The 21919-nt window shown below is 39.4% G+C and overlaps 1 protein-coding gene across 3 annotated transcripts in view; it reads left to right on the plus strand.

Moving 5' to 3' along the window:
* The window catches only part of LOC307195353 (uncharacterized protein), a gene marked incomplete at its 3' end in the record, with an annotated part of 113344 nt that overhangs the window by 15343 nt on the left and 76082 nt on the right, over positions 1–21919 (plus strand). For all 3 annotated transcript variants that reach the window (XM_079939430.1, XM_079939428.1, XM_079939429.1), the window contains exon 4: positions 17072–17240. In XM_079939430.1, coding sequence (XP_079795556.1) covers positions 17072–17240 — 169 coding nt within the window. The remainder of the gene's footprint in view (positions 1–17071; positions 17241–21919) is intronic.

The raw sequence follows: 21919 nt of genomic DNA on the forward strand, positions 1-21919 counted from the left end.
CAGAGAAGATGAGGAAGCAACAAGTTCGTGGAAGGAGAGATAGGAGTGATGTGTCCACAAGCCAAGGGGTGCCCAGAACCATTAGGAGCTGGAAGAAGCAAAGAATGGATTCTTCCTAGAGCCTTCAGAGCCTGCAGACACTTGATTTTGGATTCTGGCCTCTGGAACTGTGAGGGAACAAATCTCTGATGGTCTAAGCCACCCAATTTGTGGTAATTTGTTATAACAACATTAGAAACCTAATACAGTGACCTAAAGTAACTTCTACAAAATGAAAAAAATATATATGATATTTAACCTCGGGCTAACTCTAAAGCTTTTTTACTCTGACGTATCACATAACAGCCTTCCAGACTTTATAATGCCTGGATAAATGATTAGGAATATATTGAAAGGATAGGGAGAGCACAGAGAAATAAAGAGTATAAGATGTGGCGTCATGTACTAGGTGGGAATCTTGGTTCCTCTACCCACTTACTTGTCTTCTCAAAGTCTCAGTGCCCTCAACTGAAAATATCACGTTATTGTGAGGATTGAGCACAATAACATACCTGTAATTTTCTTTGCAACTTGTGCAGCACTAGCCCAATGCTAATTACCAAGACCAATTCTTTCCTCAAGAGAGACTGAAGAGACAACGTTGGTAGTACCCCATCCATTCACTCTTTCTCTGTTGCAGATGCAGTGGCACTGGATTGCCCACCTTCCTGCCACGGCAGATGGCAAGGCGAGCATCCTCCTGTTTCAGGATGCACAGTCCTACTATCACGTGCCGACAGGAGCAACAGAAAGCCCCTGAGCCTGCTGAGCAATTTCTACTTGAAAGAAAACCTCAGCAGCTACCAGGCCAAAACAAAATAGTTATTTTTGGCAGATCTTTTCTTCAGGATTCAGAGAGACAATAGTAAATAACTCTATTCAACAGGCCAGCTCATTTTTACTTGTTTATTTACACCCTGCCTTGTTCCAGAAAGGATTTAAGGTGGATTACCTATTAATACTGCACAAGATAAGTGAAAAATAAGTGGTGAGGAAAGTAGGACAACAGGAAAATGAAACTCAGAAAAATAAGAAACCAGGAATGAGTTAGACTCACCGTGTTTAGTGAGGATTTTCCCTCACCAGGGGTGGCCATGAGTGTGTCTCTAAGCTTTCTTGCTGTTAATATAAAAAACGGCTCTAAAGCAAGGTCCCCAGCAACATTCTCTTTAGGATGTGATTTCAGCCTGCCCAGGGCACTGGCTATGGGTGATCAAGGCCATAAAGATCTTGACACTGAGCATAACAGTCATCATTTTAGCCTGGATTAAAAAAGAAAAAAAATCAGTAAAGCATCAATGAAATTTGTATCTTTGAGGAACATAACTTCCTGATGTCGTGCATAATATAAACTAGCTATAAAATTTATATTTACAGAACTGTTGACTCACTAACTGTACAGGGTGATTAACTATAAATCAGGCAAGCAAAAGGGGACATCTACCAAAAAGGATGACTTTGGTTTTAGAACCGTTCATCTGTAACCCTTCTTTTTGGTACTAATCAGGGCAAGCTTGATCTGCAGCACTCTCTCTTCATGGTAATAAACTTACTGTCTGCTTATAAGAGAATGTCTATTTTTCTCTTCTCTAGAATGGGGGAAATGCATCCAGCTTATAGAAGAGTGTCATTAAATTATTAAGATTCAAATTGAAAGGAAAAGGGCAGTTGGAGCACGTCTCTATTTTTACTTCACTGAAATCACTATTAAAGATGAATTGAGCTAGCTTTTGGGGAGTGAATTGTGCAGCTAATTCACAGGGTGGGCGGGGGGGAGCCCTTCATGGTGTTGCGATGCTTAAAATAAAAGAGTTTATAAGGGTTATATTAAGGTATTTTATAGTGAAAATTGATGATGGGTAAGTAGCTATGGCCCTCATGCCCCTTTTAATCCTGAATTCCCTCTCTCTGCTCTCTGGCAGGGATTGGTAAATTTCTTCTGCAAAGGGCTAGATGGTAAATATTTTAGGCTTTGTGGGCCTTATGTTGTCTGCTGTGACTGTCCAACTCTGCAATTGCAGCGCAAAATCAGCCACAGGCAGCTCGTCAGTTAATGAGTGTAGCTGTGTTCCATTAAAGCTTTTTTTAACGAAAGCAGGTGGCAGGGGACTTGGCCCATGAGCCATGGTTTGCCGAATCCTGCTCTGTGACATAGAACGTGGGGTTTTAAATCCTTGTTCAACGTTTTCACTGTATTCTGAACAACGTTTCTGAGAGAAATTTTGCCTGACAGCCTACCTCCCTGAAGGTGATGGGAGCGCCCTCCCTTTAGGTTAGAAGACCTTGATTTTTGAAATAGATCACTGCCTCCTGCATACCGGTTTTCTAAATCATGGACTGCTCCATTCCACCGATAAGACTGAAAAGCTGAAAAGCTATGTTCTCGGCCTCCAGCCTAACCCCTACCTCAGTATATCAGAGCCTAGCCATGTGTCCAGGTCCGACTGGGACACACATGAGGGACATACCTTAGTGGGCACAATCATAACTCTTGATTTTAAAAAGTTCAGGCTTGCCTCAAGCCAGTTATAAGAACATTCATACATGTACAATGTCACCTTTTCTTTTTTAGAAGATCCTCACAGAATAACAGTTGGACACTACTCCATCTTTTATTAAGGACTGTACATAAAAGTGACCCTTTGGAGGGTATATTTCCTCCTTTGTAAAATTGCTGTTGAAGACACTTTCCATTAGATTGTTTTGTGTTCTTCATGTAAAACTTTGTGATTCCTCTTAGAGTTTACAGGGACGACAGAAGTGCTTCTCTTGTTATGCTTCCTGTTATTAACCAGACAAGGCAGTATAACTTCTCCTATGCCACCCGTTCGTCCTACTTTTTAGCTGTGTTTCCAAAACGTAAAGCTAAGTACATGTTCCGTTGCACAGGTTATAAATAGTCGAGGTCTTCTTACCCATCTATGTCTTCCTTTCCATTCTTGGTCTTTTCATTTTTTTTCTGTTTTTTTTTTTGAGGGGGGAGGGGGCATCTGATTGTATTTGTATCTTAATATAGAATACCATAGAAGTATAAATAACAAGTAAATAATAAAGTTTGGGCTTGTTGAAAATGTTAGAGACCACAAAAGGACAACTTCATCTGTGTTTGAAACTAGAAAAACAAGGAAGTGATCACCAAGCTGCCTGGGGCAGATGGTGTAATGATAACAGATAACAAAACTATTGAATTTATATTTTACTTTCAAATTCTGCTGCAAGGAAAGTGGTCTCCAGGCTGGAAGAATTAAGAACAAATAATACCTTGAATTATTTTTTTGAATTCCTTGTTTTCTTGGAATATATTTAATTTTTTTTTTTTTTTTTTACACCTTGTCCCATTGTATTTTCACCCTGGGAGGTGGTCACAGTAGTTATTATTATCCTGCTTTACTAAGGAGGAAATTGTGACTCAGTGTTAAATGACTTGTGCACACTCACAAACAATGCAAAGAGGGAGTTGACTGCAACTCTGTGTAAATAAGTAGACAGTAAGGCAAAGCCTGGTCGCTTTAAATAAATTTTGGTTGTCAGCACTGGATGCGAGTTACGCCAGCCTACTGAGAAAACTGGGGTGCGGTGCAAATAGGAGATGCTCAAAATATGTTTTTGAATGAGTGAATTGAGCTGAGCATTAATCTTAGTAAATTACTGAGGTATTGCAGAGACCAAAAGATGAATAAATAAGGGAAATCTCAGTCCATTTTTCAAAAAGAGGGAGAGATTCCACAATCCATAAATAGGTCAACTATTCTCAGAGGCGATCCCAGAAAAAATCAAGAATGGACTTTCAAGCTAATGGCTTTGAGTATTAACGAAGGAATGTAGTGGTTACTAGGAGTGAACATAGGTTCGTAAGGAATGCCATGTTATGCTTGCTTAATTTATTTTCTTGCTTTTGAAACAGAGCTACTGTAAGATCAGAGGATTGACTAGGAAAATTTAATTTTCACAATAATATCATAAAAATAGCAACCACTTCTTGAACACTAACTATATGGCAGACCCTGGCTGCCTTATTTCATTTAGTCCCATAATGGTCCCAGTGCATAGGTATGTTTCTATCTCCCTTGTTTCAGATAAGACAGAGGTTCAGAGAGAGCAAGTAATTAAAGTCACATTGCTAGCGAGTGACTGAGCTGGAGTCAAAGCCAGATTTGTCTGACTCAAAGCCATTGGTGGTAAGTCACTACAGCACCATTTCGTGTTGACACACAGCAGGGCTCATAAGATCTTTGAGGTGAAGGTGAACTAAAGATCTACAGGTTGGGTCACACTATCTTTACATAAATTCACAGCAGGTTGAAAACAAATCTAAGGCAGGTTGATTAGTATTTTGGTCTTAGTCTGCTCAACATTTGAATCTATAAAGACATAGAAAACATACTTATCCCTTCTGCAGTGGACAAAACCAAGAAGAGAAGCCAATCTTACCACTGCTATAAGCTAACATTTGCATGGTGTGTCTCATTTTACAAAATACTTTCACTTAGCTTGTCACATTTGATTCTCTCTCACAACTCTATAAAGAAGACTTACCACTAGCTCCCAAACTCTCCCTCTTGCCCACCCCCGCCACCCGCCTTTTTTTTTTTTTACAATGAGCAGAAATGAGGTTCAGGGAAATCAAATGACTCAATCAGAGTCATGGTGAATAATCTGGGGACTTCTGTTTTCTGTCACACTGCAACAGATATGGAGTCATGATTAGAAATAATATCAAGACATGCAAATGCCAGATCAAAATTATTAAGATGAAATATGAAGGTGATGAATGTGAAGTCTAACACTGAAGGAAAAAGTATGTTTTGTTGAATGCGTAATGTAAACCAACATTTCACTCTGATTACTAATAATACTAATTTAATTTTAGCCTGGATTAATGGAAACATAATGTCTACATCACAATAAGCAGTATTTCCACTGAACATGTAACTTTTCAAAACATACATGGACCCATATTTGCTGGGCCTAGTATTTATTAAAATCTCAGACTAAGTAGAGTGCACCTAAAGGCAGGTAAATACTGAAGAGACCATGGGCTACATTTGATTGTGGAAGGGAATGAGGAAATGCATAAAAACTCTGATTGGTTTCAAATTTTTAAAATTATCACGTGGAAGAGGAAAGATTAAGATTTGTTCTGTGTTGGTTGGTCTAGGTCCAGCAGGTGTTGGTGTACAACAAGACAAAAAGCACAAAGGTTTAAGTATCAGACAGTCAGATTTTGGCTCAACATAAAAAATAATTCTAACAGTGGAGCAGTTCCTGAGGAAATGAGCGTAGTGAGTTTTTAACATTTAACTTATTTAAACGAAACAGAGAGCCAAAAGCAATTCATTCATTTCTCCCATTCCCCACTCTTTACCGTGGCAGCTACCAATCTGCCTGTTCTCTCTGTCTGTGAGCTTGTATTTTGTTGTTTGTTTGTTTTTTTAGATTTCATGTATAAGAGAGAGCATATAGTGTTTGTCTTTCTCTGTATGGCTTATTTCACTTAGCATAATGCTCTTGAAGTCCATCCATGTTATCACAAGTGGCAAGAGGTCGTTCTTTTTTATGACTGAATAATATTCCATTGGCTAAATATACCACAATTTCTTTATTCATTCATCCACTGATGGACAGTTAGGTTGTTTCCATATCTTGGCTATTGTAAATAATACTGCAGTGAACACGGGGGTGTACATATCTTTTCAAATTAGTGTTTTTATTTTCTTAAAATAAATACCCAGAAGTAGAATTGCTGGATCATATGGTAGTTCTATTTTTAATTTTTTGAGGACTGTCCATCATGTTTTCCATAGTGGCTGCACCAATTTACATTACCACCAGCAGTGTACAAATGTTCCCTTTTCTCTACATCCCCATCAACACTTTTTATTTCTAGTATTTTTGACAATAGCCATTTTAACGGGTATGAGGTGATAACTCATTGTGGGTTTTTTTAATATAAATTTATTTATTTTATTTTATTTATTTATTTTTGGCTGCGTTGGGTCTTCGTTGCTGCACACGGGCTTTCTCTAGTTGTGGCGAGCTGGAGCTACTCTTCACTGTGGTGTGCGGTCTTCTCATTGCAGTGGCTTCTCTTGCTGCAGAGCACGGGCTCTAGGGTGCGCGGGCTTCAGTAGTTGTGGCTCATGGGCTCCAGAGCGCAGGCTCAGCAGTTGTGGTGCTTGGAGCTTAGTTGCTCTGAGGCATGTGGGATCTTCCCGGACCAGGGATTGAACCCGTGTCCCCTGCATTGGCAGGCGGATTCTTAACCACTGTGCCACCAGGAAAGTCCCGCTCTCATTGTGGTTTTGATTTGCATTTCCCTGGTGATTAAAGACGTAGAGCATCTTTTCATGTACCTGTTGGCCATCTGTGTGACTTCCTTGGAAAAATGTCTATTCAGATCTTCTGCACATTTTTCACTTGGATTGTTTCGTTATTTTTGCTGTTGAGTGTTCTTTACATATTTTGGATATTAGCCCCTTATCAGATATATGATTTGTAAATATTTTCTTCCATTCCTTAGGTTGCTTTTTCATTCTGTTGATGGTTTTCCTTAGCTGTGCAGAAGCTTTTAGTTTGACATAGTCACACTTTTTAATTTTTGCTTTCATTGCTTTTGCTTTTAGTGTCAAATTCAAAAATCATTGCTCTGACCTATGTCAAGGAGCTTTTTGCCTATGTTTTCATCTAAGAATTTTACGGTTTCAGGTCTTGCATTTAAGCCTTTAAACCATTTCAAGTTAACTTTTGTGATTGGTGTAAGACAGTGGTAAAATTTCATTCTTTTGCATGTGGCTGTCAAATTTTTCCAGCACCATTTATTGAAGAGACTGTCCTTTCCCCGTTGTATATCCTTGGCTCTTTTGTCATAAACTAATTGACCATATATGTGTGGGTTTATTTCTGGGCTCTTTATTCTTTTCCATTGATCTATGTGTCTGTCTTTTTTTTTTGCGGTACACGGGCCTCTCACTGCTGTGGCCTCTCCCGTTGCAGAGCACAGGCTCCGGACGCGCAGGCTCAGCGGCCATGGCTCACGGGCCCAGCCGCTCCGCGGCATGTGGGATCCTCCTGGACCGGGGCACGAACCCATGTCCCCTGCATCGGCAGGCAGACTCTCAACCACTGCGCCACCAGGGAAGCCCTATGTGTCTGTTTTTATGCCAATACCATGTTATTTTATGTAGAGGCTTTTATTATAAAGTATAAAAATACCTCAGTGATAAATGATATTCTCTTTCCCTTCCCCCAACTATCTCTCTCTCTCTCTGTCACACACACACACACACACACACACACACACACACACACACACACACACACTATCTCCTGTCATTTGAATGTTAGTTCCTTGGTAGCAGGGATTTTGTCTTGTTTTTTATGAATTGAATTTTGTTCTTCAAAACTTATATGTTGAGATCTAAACCCCAGTACCTCAGAATGTGATCTTATTTGAAAATAGGGTTGTTGCAGATGTAATTAATTAATGTGAGGTCATACTGAAGTAGGGTGGGCCCTAATTCAATATGATTGATATCCTTATAAAAGGGGAAATTTGGACAGGGACATGCACACAGGGAGAATGCCATGTGAAGATGAAGGTAGAGGATCTGGGTGATGCTTCTACAAAACAAGGGATGTCAAGACATTTAAACCACAAGAAGTTAGGAGAGAGGCATAAACAGTTCCTCCCTCAAAGCTCTGAGAAGGCGACAACACTGCTGACATATTGATCTTGGACTACTGGCCTCCAAAACTGTGAGACAATACATTTCTGCCATTTAAGCCACGTGGTTCACAGTATTTTGTTATGGCAGCCCCAGTAAACTAATAACGTGCTGTATTCCTGTATCTAGAACTGTGACTAGATAGAGTAGGCATTTTATAAATATTTTTTGAGTGACTGTTGAGTGAATAAATAAATGGCTGAATGAGTGAATATACATCATCCCAGGAAAGTCATTTATTTTTTCTAGTCCTCAGTGTTGTCATTTGTAAAATGACATTCGCCACAGTGTAGAAGATTTATACAGTTCTCGTCTCTTCTACTACATTCATAGAAAAGAACTCTTATGACAGAAAAATTGATCGCATATTAGAAGTTATCAAGAAAGCTTATTTAATCAGAATCTCTATTGAAAAATACAGGCAGACATGGGTTTTAAGGATGATTGAAATTTTAATTTGACCTGAGGCAAAAGTCTGAAATGAATAATTTCCTGAGTTTGCTTTTAGATTGTGATCCTGTGTTTTTTCTTGACGAATTTATCATCTATTTATAGAAATTAGGTCAGTGAGACTGTGTGAGTTATAGGCAAAGCGATTTCATCGCACTCCAGGCTCAACTATGTTTCAGAATCGAATCTTCCTTACTGTGGAGTTGAGCCATCAGCAAAGAAATGGTACAGGAATTGAATTAGAGCCGAATGCAGAAAATTGCCTTCATGTTTGAGAAGCTTGGGTGTGCGATTACCTGAGATGATATTAAATTTATCCATGTGCCTTCAAATAATAAGCTTTGGCGAAGGAGCTAGAGGAACAGAAAATCAACAGAACTCCAGAGAGTGATCTGGATGTGATGAGATTTACTAGTCTGGATGCCTTCTGGAAAGCCGCAGCTGGCCAGAATGAGCTTATGTTTTCAGTTCTTCAGGACTGGCCTAGGTGGGCTCTCCAGTGCTGATCTGCAGAGGTGATTTTCCAGAAACCCAGTCCACTGGACAGAGCCATGGTTCTATTTCCCTTTTTAGATCCTTTACCTTCCAATGGTCTTGCAGGGCCCTATTCTCTCTCTTTCTCTTGGTCTCTGTCTCTGTCTCTTTCTCGGTGTTCAGAACCTTTGATCCCTCCTGTGTGTAACTTTTCCAAGTGTCCTATCATTGAAAGTTAACATCCTCCACTTGGTTCTTTTTCCTTCTACTCCTCAGAAACTCATATTTCCTGAGATGGATCTTCACTCCAATAAAAGACATTGACACCTCGGTGTGCAAAACTCTTAGATTCATAGGGGATGAGTGAGAAGGGCAAAACATTTACAGCTCCAATAGGAGTTAGATGCATCTTCTCTCACTAGTAGTCTGCTACGCCCTATGGGGAAAATATTTTAAGCTAGAATTTTGGTACTTTTGGCTTCACTAACTCTTGGGTTCTTTTAGGTACCCACCACAGTGTTAAATATACGAAATTAAAATCAGCAAAGAGCAGAACATGCCTTTTACTTTCCCACCCCCTACCCCAGTTTTGCAAATGGGTCAGCAAAAATAGTGTCCTTGATGTGGGCAAGGGTGTAAATTCATACAGTGAAAACTCAAACGGAAAACAGATCCCAAGAACAGAGGCTATATTTCAAATCTTTGGATTATGGAGAGCAGTTAGAGAAGAAATCTTAAATGTCATCTAATTTAACTCACTTATTTTACAGATTAGGAAACAGAACGCTCTGGGCGAGAGATCTTCTGACTAGCAGACCCTATATTCTTCATGTACTTCTATATTTTTATGTCTTTTGGATTTTTGTTTGTGTGTTCGTTTTTCTTCCTTGCATTATCTCTGCCTGATCTAGGGCAAAAAATGTGTATAAAATAAGAGGGTGGGTGAATCAACCAAGATCACAGCGCTAGCAAAGTGAAAGAACTTGGATGGGACCCCGTGTATCCTGGTTCTTAGTTCCTTGCTCTGTGATTTGAGCATTAAAGCAAATCAAGACTGGGTGAAGATTAGAATCTGTAGTCCCTAGCCCCTTGGGTAAAACAGGCTGCTGGGTTATTCTATACAGTCTAATGTTTGCTATCAGTCTCTGTGGCAACTGTTCTAAGTTTCTTCTGGAGGACGGAGTAATAGTCCCCATCTGAGAGTCTGAATATCAAGGATCCTCTCCTCAGAAATATGTACATACACAATTTGCACAGAAATTCAGTTGATTCCCATAATTGAGGACAGACCCCTAGACTGTGAACTAGTGGTCTATATATTAATGTCAACTAATGGTTATTGAATGTTTTCTATGTTCTGGGCGTTATTCTGAGGACTTTACATGTGCTATATCATTTAATTCCTGCAACACTTAAAAGCAGTTTCCATTCTTATTTCCATTTTACAGAAAAAAGAGACATTTAGAGAACATCTGATTATTTAACACTATTTTAAAAATACTGACGATGCCAGGTGCTAAGGAAAAAATGGTGCAAAAAAACAAACAAAAAAAAGGCACAGTGCCTGCCCCCGTCAAGCTTGGAATCCAGTGAAACAGGCTGATTACATGTTTACAGAGAAATGTGCCATGAAGCAAACAGACATGGGCGAGTGTGTCAGGCAGTGATAATAACACTTATAAGTGGACTGTAAAATCCTTTGCTAGAGGTCAACACCAAAGGACAGACCCCAAACTCAAACCAGGTCCATCTGCCCCCAAAGTCAGCCCCTGCCCCATCGTTGCAACAGTTGAGTTCTTCTAACTATGATGACTTTTGGTGATACTTTATAATATCCTGTCCTGGTCTCCTCCATGACTGTGAGATACACTTTCCTGAAGCACCCAAAGCAGTGCTTCTTGGACCATCTATGGTGAAAGACCAAGTGTTAAAATTTTCAGTTTGTTACACTGTGCTCTGATACTTTTGTCCTTATTTTCTGCCTTAGCCCGCAAGCTTGTCCCCATGTCTGGATGGGCTCTAAGTAGGAACACAGAGAATCTTGGGTAATTATGGGTTCATGTTTGGTCATTTCCTGCCTCACCCTAGATATGGAGGGATTATGCATCTAGACTGGTAACTTAATTTGGTAAAAAAAAAATCTCTATTTCTAAAAAATTACCTAAAAGTGCTTCAGGCTCTCGCTGTTGCCCCCATATCTGCAAAGCCTTGCCCCAAACAATTGGGCCTTTATTTCTTCTTTCCAGAGCAACAGCTTGCTGACACACGTGATTCCCAGGCCCGGGGCTGGAGCCCTGCCCAGAGTGACAGGGGTAGGTACCTGGGCCACGTATGACTTGCAGTCTGTCGTCCAGCTGATGTACTTGGCGTGCTATTGCCGGCGAACATGCCGCACATGACAAACAGAAACACAGTGCTAATTTCAAGGTCTATTAGAAACACAAGGCAGTAGAAATAACGGTTGATGGACAGAAATGGTAGGAATTGGCAGGTTAAGAAATCTTCTTCTAAAAACTTCTAGGGGATGTCGACAAACACGGGGAAATAAATACACTTTACGATCATAAAAATGTGCCTGACAATGGGCTTTTGAATGAGCACAGTGAGGGACTAAAGTGGATGATATGTGACCGTGGTTTTTGCCCCCCACCATCCAGAACTACTGATAAGGTCAGGCTGAGAACAAGCATCTGTGCATGAATGTAAAAGCTATTGGAATGCAGAGTGTTCCCAGCTACTACATTAATAACTTTCAACAACCTTCACTCCTGGACATGATGTAATTAATTTTTGAACTGGGGAAGCAAGATGGTCTGTGGTCTGATATTTTCATTTGAAAGCAAGTGGGAAGACAAAAGCAAACAGGCTTTTTGGCTATGAGGGAATAAATGACCTTCCAAGTAAGGAATTTAAACCGGAGCTTTCGACTTCAGAGGGGATGGGGCTGGAGAACATTTTTGTAGCAGAAATTTAAGGTGGAGAAATGGTTGTGGGTTACAGGGCCCCCCATCTCCCCCAGCATGTGCGCCCTTCCCCATTACACGAGCCACTCTCAAGGGTTCTGGTGGCCCTAAACCCCTTTTGAACAGAAAAACATTATTGCTAACAGTTTTTGTTTTTTTTTTTAAACACAGGGCTGGCATGCCAGCACATGCTTGGATGCTCTCACAGTTACATATAAACTTAAAAAGAGGCCCCCCTTTCCCCCTAGCCTGACTCATACTCCATGCATCATATAACCAGTATTTGGAAAGGCTATGAAGAACGCTTGGGGCAGTTGGATATATTTTGTCCAATAGTGGGAGTGACAAAAACAGGTGATCTAGAAGCGGGTAGGAGTGTAAAGCTGGGGGGTGCATGTAGGGTGGGGCGGGAGTCGTGAAAGATGGAAGGAAAGATTGTCGTACTTCTTGACTATTCCTTAGGACATTTAAGATAACAGAACATTTTAAAGATGGAAGAGACCTTAGAAATCTGAAATGGAGATTCAGAGGTTATGCACTGCCAGTGCAAAATCCTACAGCTAGAGAGGAACTAGCCTCCAAACACTCTCTGTATAGCACAGACCCCACTTTGCACCACAGAACCTGTTTGAGAATCTGATGAAGCCTGCAGACACTTTCTTCTGAAAAACAAAACTACACATAATATTTCCTGAACGTTTCAAAGGAATTATGGACTCTTTAAGTTCATCAATGAACCTGAGGGACTGATGAATTTTCTGTTGTATTAAGGTTATCAACCGAGCATACAAATAACGTTCAGACTAGGTTTTAAGTCTCTCCTTTCTACTTATTGGCTGTTTGAGCACAAGCAAGCAGGCAATATATCTAGGCCTCAGTTTCCTGACGTACGAAATAGATATAATGATAGTATCTATTCCTAGGTTATCGTGAAGATGAACTGCCATAATGAGTTTAAGGAAGCCTGGCAGTGGGAAGGACAAGCCATGTTGCTATGGTTGTGGTTGTTATCGACCTCCATGCTCATTGAGCTGTGTCCTCTGTGGTTGGCTGTTGATGGGCTCCTCGAGATCCAGGTCTCCTGAATTTCTTCCTGTCCTTTGCCTTTTGCTTGCTTCCAGCATAAATCTGTTTGCTTCCTGATTGTTCTCCTTTCCTTAAGGGTCTCTCCTTCTCACCACATGAAAGGCAGCCTGTGTTAGAATGTCTTGATAAATTTGCTGTGCGGAAATCCATTAGAAGGAAGTGCTAGGAAATAAGATTGTTGGAGAAAAGAGTACATCTGTGAAGTGCTTCCTTACTGCAGTGGAGATCAAACAGTAGAACAAGTGGAAATACCAGGTCTGCAAGAATGGTTTGAAGTCATGTTATTATTTCAACTTCCCTTTAATAATTGCAGGGAAAAAATGTTTTTTTTAAATACAGTTCATTTTTTTTAATCTAAATTTTCAGTGTGGAAAACTTCTATTTTTAATATCAATTTCTCGTGCTGATGTACTTAAATTACTTGCAACTTCTAATGAGTTCCACCACCTGACTCCACCCCAATTTCTTCAAATCCGTGCTGAGAAACAGAAAGGTAGCCTCAAGAGGAAGAGGAATGTTAAAAATACTGAGCAGAGAGGAACCTGCTTACATCATCCTCCTTCTAATTTAGGTTGTCTGTTTTTCAGTATCGGAAGTTCTCCTGGGGACTGGTGTAGGGTGAATTATATGAAATTTTGGAAACTGAGTCTCCAAAGATAGTTTGGTGTAAGCCTCAAAGCTTTCCTTCTACCTGATAAAGGTTGACCAGAAGACTGATAACTTCTGGGGGCGGGGGGAGTTGTTTGTTTGTTTGGGTTTTTTGGTGCCAATTCAACTCCCTCCCACTTACACTTGAAAGTAGGACTTCAAGGTACTTTACCACTGAAATCAGAAAGCAGCCTTTAAATAGTTCCAGAACAGCAAAAGTCTACATTCTCATTAGGCTAACAACTGAGTTTACCTTCCCCCACACAACAATTATAAGAGCCAGAAGAGCAAGTTTCTGAATTTCTGATGCTTTATGATTAGAGGTAGTCATTCTCTTCTCTGTTGTCCTTTCACTATTGACCTGGTAGGAATGAGAGTGAAGTGCCAGTGATGATCTTAGGAACAAAGTCTTCCTCCTTGTAGGGATGGTGGTCATGTCACAGTTCCCCCAAGAGCTGCATCTGAGGGGTCATAAAATGAAGCAGCTTTGCATAAAGTGTCTTAGGGGTAATGCTGTCACTCTCTTTGCTCTTAGATTTGGGTTCAAAGCCCTCCTTTACTATCTTCTAGCTAAAAAGCCTGGACAACTTACTTACTTTTAGATTTGTAAACTTTTGTTTCTTTCTCTGGAGACATAGAGCCATTGGTGGAACCAGTCCATGTACAGTGTCTGGCACATAGCATATATGTCCTCATCTTGGGACAGGGAGTTTCATCTTGGACAGTGACTAACTGTCCTGGAGGATGGGAACATGCCTTTTGAAGAATGACTTAATCTCCAGAGTTAGTGGAGATGGCAGGTTCGGAATTGGAGTGTGTGTATATTGGGAAGGGGTGTTTCTACTCATTGAAGATAATGAGCTTTTCCTCTAACTTGTTATAAACATACACTAGAACCTTTCTTCACTGATTTTACTCAGTGTCTCGTAAGAGTGTCAACAAAGAAATCAGTTAGATTGGTACAGGGCCAGCTCATCAGGTGATTTGTTAACAGAGACCACATCCATTTGTTATTAACTTTGGCATGATATGCTGAAAAGAGAATTGAACTGGGCAGTACAAGGAGAAACATTTATTCCACTTATACATATTAACACCTACTCTGTCCCAGGTGCTGGGCTGGGTGCTAAAGATACAAAGATGAGGGAATCCAACATCACATTGCTGAGAGATTCTTATGTAGTATTTCTCAACTGGAATCCAAGGATTTTCAGGGATTGGAAGTTCCAGAAGAACTCTTTTTTTTTTTTTTGGCTTTTGTTTCAATAATTAATTTTAATAGTCATCTTACTTGTTATAAAGGCAAAACTTTTAAACTTTATTGAGATATAATTGCCATATAACATTGTGTAACTTTAACGTGTGTCCCATGTTGATTTAATACACTGGTGTGTTGCAATATGATTACCACTGTAATTTTAGCTAACACCTTCATCATGTCACATAATTACCATTTCTTCTTGTGGTGAGAACATTTAAGATCTACTTTTTTAGCAACTTTTGAGTATATAGTACAGTACTGTTATCTATAATCACAAGGTGGTGCATTAGACCCCTAGAACTTATTTATCTTCTAACTGGAAATTTATATTCCTTGACCATCTCCTCATTTTCTCTACCTCTCAGGCCCTGGTAACCACCATTCTACTCTCTGTTTATTCAAGTTTGGATATTCTTAGATTCCACATATCAGTGTTATACACTATTTGTCTTTCTCTGTCTGGCTTATTCCACTTAGCATAACATGTTCAAGGTCCATCCATGTTGTTGCAAATGGCAAGATTTCTTTTTTTTCTCATGGGTGAAAATATTGCATTTTACATATTTAGCATATCTTCTTTATCCATTCATCCATTGATGGACACTTAGGTTTTTTCCCTATCTTGATTATTGTAAATTATACTGCAGTGAACATGGAGATGCATATATCTTTTTGAATTTGTGTTTTTGTTTTCTTTCCATAAATACCCAGAAGTGGAATTGCTGGATCATATGATAGTTCTATTTGCAATTTTTTGAAGAACCTCCATACTGTTTTCCGTAGTGGCTGCACCAGTTTATATTCCCACCAACAGTGCACAAGGGTTCCCTATTATCCCCATCTTGCCAACACTTGTTAACTATGGTCATTTTGATAATAGCCATTCTAACAGGTGTGAGGTGATAATTCATTGTGGTTTTGATTTGCATTTCCCTGATGATTAGTGACCTTGAGCATCTTTTTGTGTATCGGTTGGCCATCTGTATGTCTTCTTTTGAAAAATGGCTATTCAGGTCCTCTGCCCATTTTAAAATCAGATTGTTTGTGTGTTTTTGCTTTTGAGTTGTATGAGTTCTTTATATATTTTGGGTGTTAACCCCTTATCAGATATATGGCTTGCAAATATTTTCTCCCATTCAATAGGCTGTGTTTTCATTTTGTTGGGTGTTTCTTTAGCTGTGCAGAAGCTTTTTGGTTTTATGGAGTCTCACTTATTTATTTTTGCCTTTGTTGCTTGTGCTTTTAGTGTTATATCCAAAAAAAAAAAAAAAAAAAAATTGCCAAGACCTATGTCAAAGAGATTTTCCCCTATGTTTTCTTCTGGGAATTTTAAAGACTTACATTTAAGTCTTTAATCCATTTTGAGTTAATTTTTGTGAGTGGTGTAAGATAGCAGTACAATTTCATTTTTCTGCATGTGGTTATCCAGTTTTCCAGGCAAAACATTTTTATAACAATAACACAGATCTGAAAGATGATATATCCAAAGATTATGGATTAAGTTTCTTAATCTGATATCTAGGAATAGATATAAGAATATGTCTGCATGTTCTCAGAATCCTCAAGAAGTTTCCTTTTATTAGGAGTATATATTTTATCAAAGAGAAACACTGACATAAGGGACCTGAGATTTTGTACTCTCCAGTCTCTAACTAGGTGGTATGTGGTCTTAGTTGAGACCCTCATTTAAACACATTGACTTTAGAATCTTTCTCTTAAAATAAGGTTCCCGGATCAGGTGAACTCTGAAGCTCTTCCAGCTTTAATAGTCGATGCCTCTATGACTATCCCTCTAACTGGGTTGTAACCTGAATTTCTTTGTAATTTCTGGTTCAGAGGAGAGGGCACTAGCCAGACATCAGATCTGTTCTAATTCTGCCTTTGATAATGATTGTTAGGAAAATGCTGATGGAATCACTTTTCTGCTTCATGTTTTAGGTTTTCCATTTGAGACTTGAAAGTGGTAACCTGAAAAAAAAGAAAAATTTGAAAATAAGTGATAAAAAACTTGAAAGCTTTGGAACATAGCAACAATGTTATTATAAAAACGAGCCCTGAAATGATGCTAAGTGAAAGGACAGATTACCATCTGTAAGTTAATTAGTCAGGAGAATAGAGGTTATGCTGTGACAACAAACGACCCTAAAGATTTACTTGAGTTATAAGTCAGTGCGAGTTGTCGGGGTTGGGGTGAAGATCTGCTCATCATAATCATAAACTGCACAGTGTGTTTTATTCATTTCATTGGCTAGTGCAGGTCACATGGTTTTGCCTAAGTTCACAGGGGGTGCAGGATAGCATTTTTACTTGGACCAACAGAAGAACATCTTGAATATTTGTGAAATTATTATGATACTAAATATTCACAAATGCATCATGATGTTCATTTTAAAATTTGGAGACTAAAATCCATATTATAATTTCAGGTTATGATCATTCTAAAATGCAAAACAGTGAACAAACTCAAGTTGATTTTGGATTTGACCATACGTATTTCTCAGAAGAGAGTGCTTTCCTGGAGAGAGTGAAGGAAGAGAAGGAGGACATCTGGCCGCTGTTGAGTGGTGGGTTGCCCACCAACAGAAGAACTGGCAGGTAAGAATTCTTCGCAGCGAGAATGTGCACAAGTAACAAAGCAGAATTAACTGAGGTTAAAGTTCATGGAGCATGAAAGAAAGCAGGTTGAAATGTGATCAAAGAAACAAGTGGTTTATGATAGAGCTTTTTTATTAAGGATTCTGAAATGGAAGCCACGTTTGTGTTTAATATAGGATAATCCTATATGGGGCTTGAGGAAGCAGGTTTGCAATGAAAGAAATGTGCTCAAATTGGAAGAGCTGTAATAAACAACAGGAAAGTCTACAGAGAAAGCTACAGTGAATGTTTGAATTTCTATGTCGGGTCATACAAATTAGTTTTGTCAGTAGTGTACCTTCACATTTAGTACTTTAGTGAGATTGTCACTGCATAGCTCATGGTAACCCAGCAGAATAAATGAAAATTCTAAAATATCAAAAATAACATGTTTTGATATTTTAATCAAAACATGTAATTAGTTGATTATCTGCTTTGTAGAGACAACTCCTCTGCTGTAATATGGTTTTCTGTCATTGATCTGGGGGATAAGGAGCTCTAAATAGCGTGGCTCTATGGTTCCCTTGAACACAGTCTTCTTAGAATGACATCATGATTTAGGACAAAATATTATGAATTCCCAAATCACTGGAAACATATATGCAGATATAAGTATAAAAACGTGTTCAAAATGCCAACTCTAACTTAAAAAAATAGATAAGCTGTCCAGGGCTGGCTGACTAGTGATGTTTGTACTTATTCACATTTATTTTTCACTATTGTCCTTTATATTGGTGTGTCGAGAGAATTTGTGAGCATAGAAATAAAAGTGAAACCCCACAAAGGGGAAAGGACGGTACATGTTGGCGCCCCCCAAATTTAAAAATACGAAGGACCTAGGCAGAAAGGAGGAGAGCAAATGCCTTGTGTGATATGACTTTTCTAAAATGACCATTCATGATTCGGAGGCAGCAAAAATTAGAAGAAAAAAAACGCTTCTTATTAAAAAAAATGTAGTGATGCTTAAATTTCTGATAGATATTGGGAATGCAGGTAGCAATGCACTTGGTGTGGAGAAAAAGCACCTCAAAAACCTGACTCACAAGTTCATGCATTTCATTTGCCGTCGTGTTGTTTGTAAATCACTTTAGAGCTTCAGAAGTACAATATATGCATACATAATATTAATACTAATAGCAACCATAGTAAGTTCCTGGTCCTGCCTGCACTGATGTCTCTCTTCTCCAAAGGCTATTATGGGAGGCCGCAGCAGTAAAGAACTAGCAGCAATGATTGGAAGGAATGTTCTCCAGTTCTTTCTCTAAGATGAATATGGCCTTACACTTCAGGTTCTGCTTCTGCCCATCTATAGAGTCGTAGGTAGCAAGCAAAACATAGCTACTAATTAAAGTTTTGATCAAGATGGCCTCATGACCTACTGAAATGGCAGGAAAGCAAGTTTAGGGGGGAAAAAAAGGACCTATGAGGATAGAGAGGAGGACATATATTGTTATTCTCCCACTTCTGCTGGCTGCCACCAAGTTCTGATCTTAAGAGCTTATAATGATCTAATGACACCTGAAATAGTTATGTTACCTGCATTCTTCATGGGCCTATCACCATGGAAAAGTGTTCTCATGCTTGATAAACCTGTCGTTCTTAGAGAGAGAATGGCATTGTTAAGAAAAGGGGTGAAGCGCTCCGGGAGCTGGCCAGTTCTCGTCTGGCATGTACTCATGGCCGCCCATTTCGGCAAACCTTAGCAAAGGCGTGGACAGACTCAGAGTGACACTAGCTCCTGGGACTAGAAGGGCCAGAGCAACGACTCAGGGATGGGCCTTTCCCTCCCGGAGCCTCGGAGAGCCAATGGTTATTGCCTGTCAAGTTCGAGATAAGAATTCAGATTATTATATAACTTGTTTTCAAAACATTCTAGTGGGGATGGGGAGGTTGCAGCTCTTCATGGCCCCTTTTGCCATGAAGCTCTGTAGCTCTTGTGGCTTTGGTCCTGCTGTGGTAGGGCAGGCTGATCAAGGTGGCCAACCTTGTAGATCCTGTCCTGCATAGAATATTTTCTTCTCTCTCCACTTTTGTTGTTTACTTAGCAAAAGGCACTCCACCCTCACTGCAAGTTTTGACACTCTCTGATACACTGTGTGGCTACTGTACTTTGACTTTCAATTACATTCAATCCTATTATAATCATTTTCTTATAACAAATCCTCCTTAACACCTGAAAAGCTCAGCTCCCATAGTGTCATGCTGTCAAAATAAAAAAACAGAGGGATCCTCCTGGAATTGCAGTAGCTATTGTATGTGCTTGAAAATCAGATCAGCATAAGGGCCTAACACACTTTGCTTTCAACTCTGGTAGTGAAAGAGAAAGTTTTTCTAAGTCATTCAAATATGGCTTGACCTATAAACCAGTGGCCTTAATTCAGTGATTTTAAATCAGTGGGATAGCATGTTAAAATCCTTTCTCTGGGAAAGCATTTCTTTCAGGAGCGAGGTCCAGAATTCCTAATTATTACCATTATAATGATTAATGTAAGCAGAATTCTTCACGAATACAAGAACACACTGTATGGGAAGGTTTCTCTTTGTTTGTTTGCTTTATTTCTTTTAATGCTTCTGGTATAATGAGTAAACCATGTTCAAGTTTCAAATTTTATAGGCACATGACATGATTATTTTTGGCCAACATCTGTAAGTGTAGCTCAGAAGCCTGTTTTATTATTTCCGGTTATTTAGGTTTCATTCCATGTGGCTTGTGGCAACTTTGGTGTAACATCATTTTGAGGAACATCCTCAGGGTCAAAGCAGAGAAGTGGATGTCTGAGGAAAGTAACAGATTTTGTCAGTGGTGCCTTTTCAGTATTAGTCATGCCTGTTGATTCTACAAACTGACATTCTGAGTTCCATCCTGGGCAATGAGGGCCCTTCGTGGATTAGCTGGTGAGAGGATATCTCTCCAGTTAATCAAATCCCACCCCAACAGTCTTGAACAGAAGTATTGATAAGATTGCTGATGACTCTGGTACCATATATGGCCACCAGGTCTTTTGCTATAACCTGGGAGAGGTGAGAGTTCTCTGCTTTCCTAAAGTAGCTTTGGTTCAGGCCCATCTTTCCAGCCGAGGGTAATGTGAGCTGGAATTGGTTGCAGAGGCTCTGGCAGCTGGCTTAACCTGTTTATATAAAGACGGAACACAGCCACTGATTAAGAGAGCCACCTCCTACTGGTTGGTTTTGGAGTGGAGCCCAGAATTTTCCATGGAGATAGCTTTTAAAAGTTAGGTCAGCATCTCAATGAGAGATAAGGACACACAAGAAAGCCCTTGTGGGTTTCCCTGTCTTCAGAATCCCCACTGTTCAGCAAGAGTTAGAATAGATATATTTGACCAATAAAATGCCTCTACTGGGTTTATCTCCATGAAAAGATCACTCTTCCTGCAGTGATCCTCTGGACTGAGGATTAAGTGGGTCAGTTTCAGCCAAGCTTAGCATTTAGCCACTTATGTATGGCCCTGGCTCTTCAGAGTGGACTGACCAGTGATAAGATCAATTTGAAGTCAAGACATTTTATATGGAGGATATTTTTAAATGGTAAGGACAATATTTTAATAATGAAAGACGACTGTTTCTAGGTTTAAATCGGGGAATAAGGTTAAAGGGAGCAAATGAGCATGGGAAGGAAGCTGAGTGGGGGAGCAAAGACCTGATGGAAGAATTCTGTGGAGATTCAGTGGAGAAACTCTAGGGCCTCAATGGCCCCATGGATTTTACTACCCTCAGTCATCAAGCATACTGGAAGAAATAGCATTCCTGAAAAACTGAGAAAAATGAGCCTAGGTCTTGGTGTGGTTTCTGGATGCAAAGGAACCCTTATCTTGGATTGGATTTTGACTCTACATTTCTATTTATTTAGCAGGCACAGACTATTCCTTAAGTCTTCTGTGTACTTGGAAATAAAGACATGTGTGGTAATGCCAAACCCTCCTTGAATTGGAGTCTTTAGTAGCTGGAATGTGTGCAACTAAAAATGGTGATTGGATGATATTCCTGCCCTCTAGTCTGCAACTTCCAGAGGTTAAAAAAAAGAACATCCCACTTTCAAAAAAAGGGGAAAAAAAGTCCTTTGCATAGATTATTATATAAATAAATCTTTTTAACAAGCACTGCAGTTCTTTTTTTTTTTTTAAACAAAGTACAAAGAGTTATTGTGTGATTTATGTGAAAAGGTTACATAACTGTACTCTGTTACTTTAAATAGTGTTTTTTATTTAAACTGCCAACTTCTTCATCACCAGCAAAGAAAAAAAATGCATATTTGCAAAGCACAAAGGTAATTTTCAAGGACTGTAATTAGCTCATGATAACTCTATCTTTTGTGATGTCTTTGCTGTGGAACTAGAAAAGAAATGGATTTTCATTGTTAAATCTAAACTGTGGCACCTGCAATGTGTCAGGGAGGGAGGAATTTTGAAGTATTACACTTGGTCAGGGGAAAATCACTGATGGACTACAGTAACAGATCTTACAATTTTCATTTGGCTTCATCTTTTCTTCTTACAAACATGACAAGTGGAAACCCTGTTCCTGTTCCCCAACTGACCCTTTATTCCCCAAATACTATTTAAAAACCAAACTGAATACATGATCTGGAAGATGGAAACAAGAAGGAAATTATAGTAAAAGAA

The sequence above is a fragment of the Stenella coeruleoalba genome, assembly GCF_951394435.1.
Source record: "Stenella coeruleoalba genome assembly, chromosome: 12".
In the NCBI taxonomy this organism is placed as follows: Eukaryota; Metazoa; Chordata; class Mammalia; order Artiodactyla; family Delphinidae; genus Stenella; species Stenella coeruleoalba.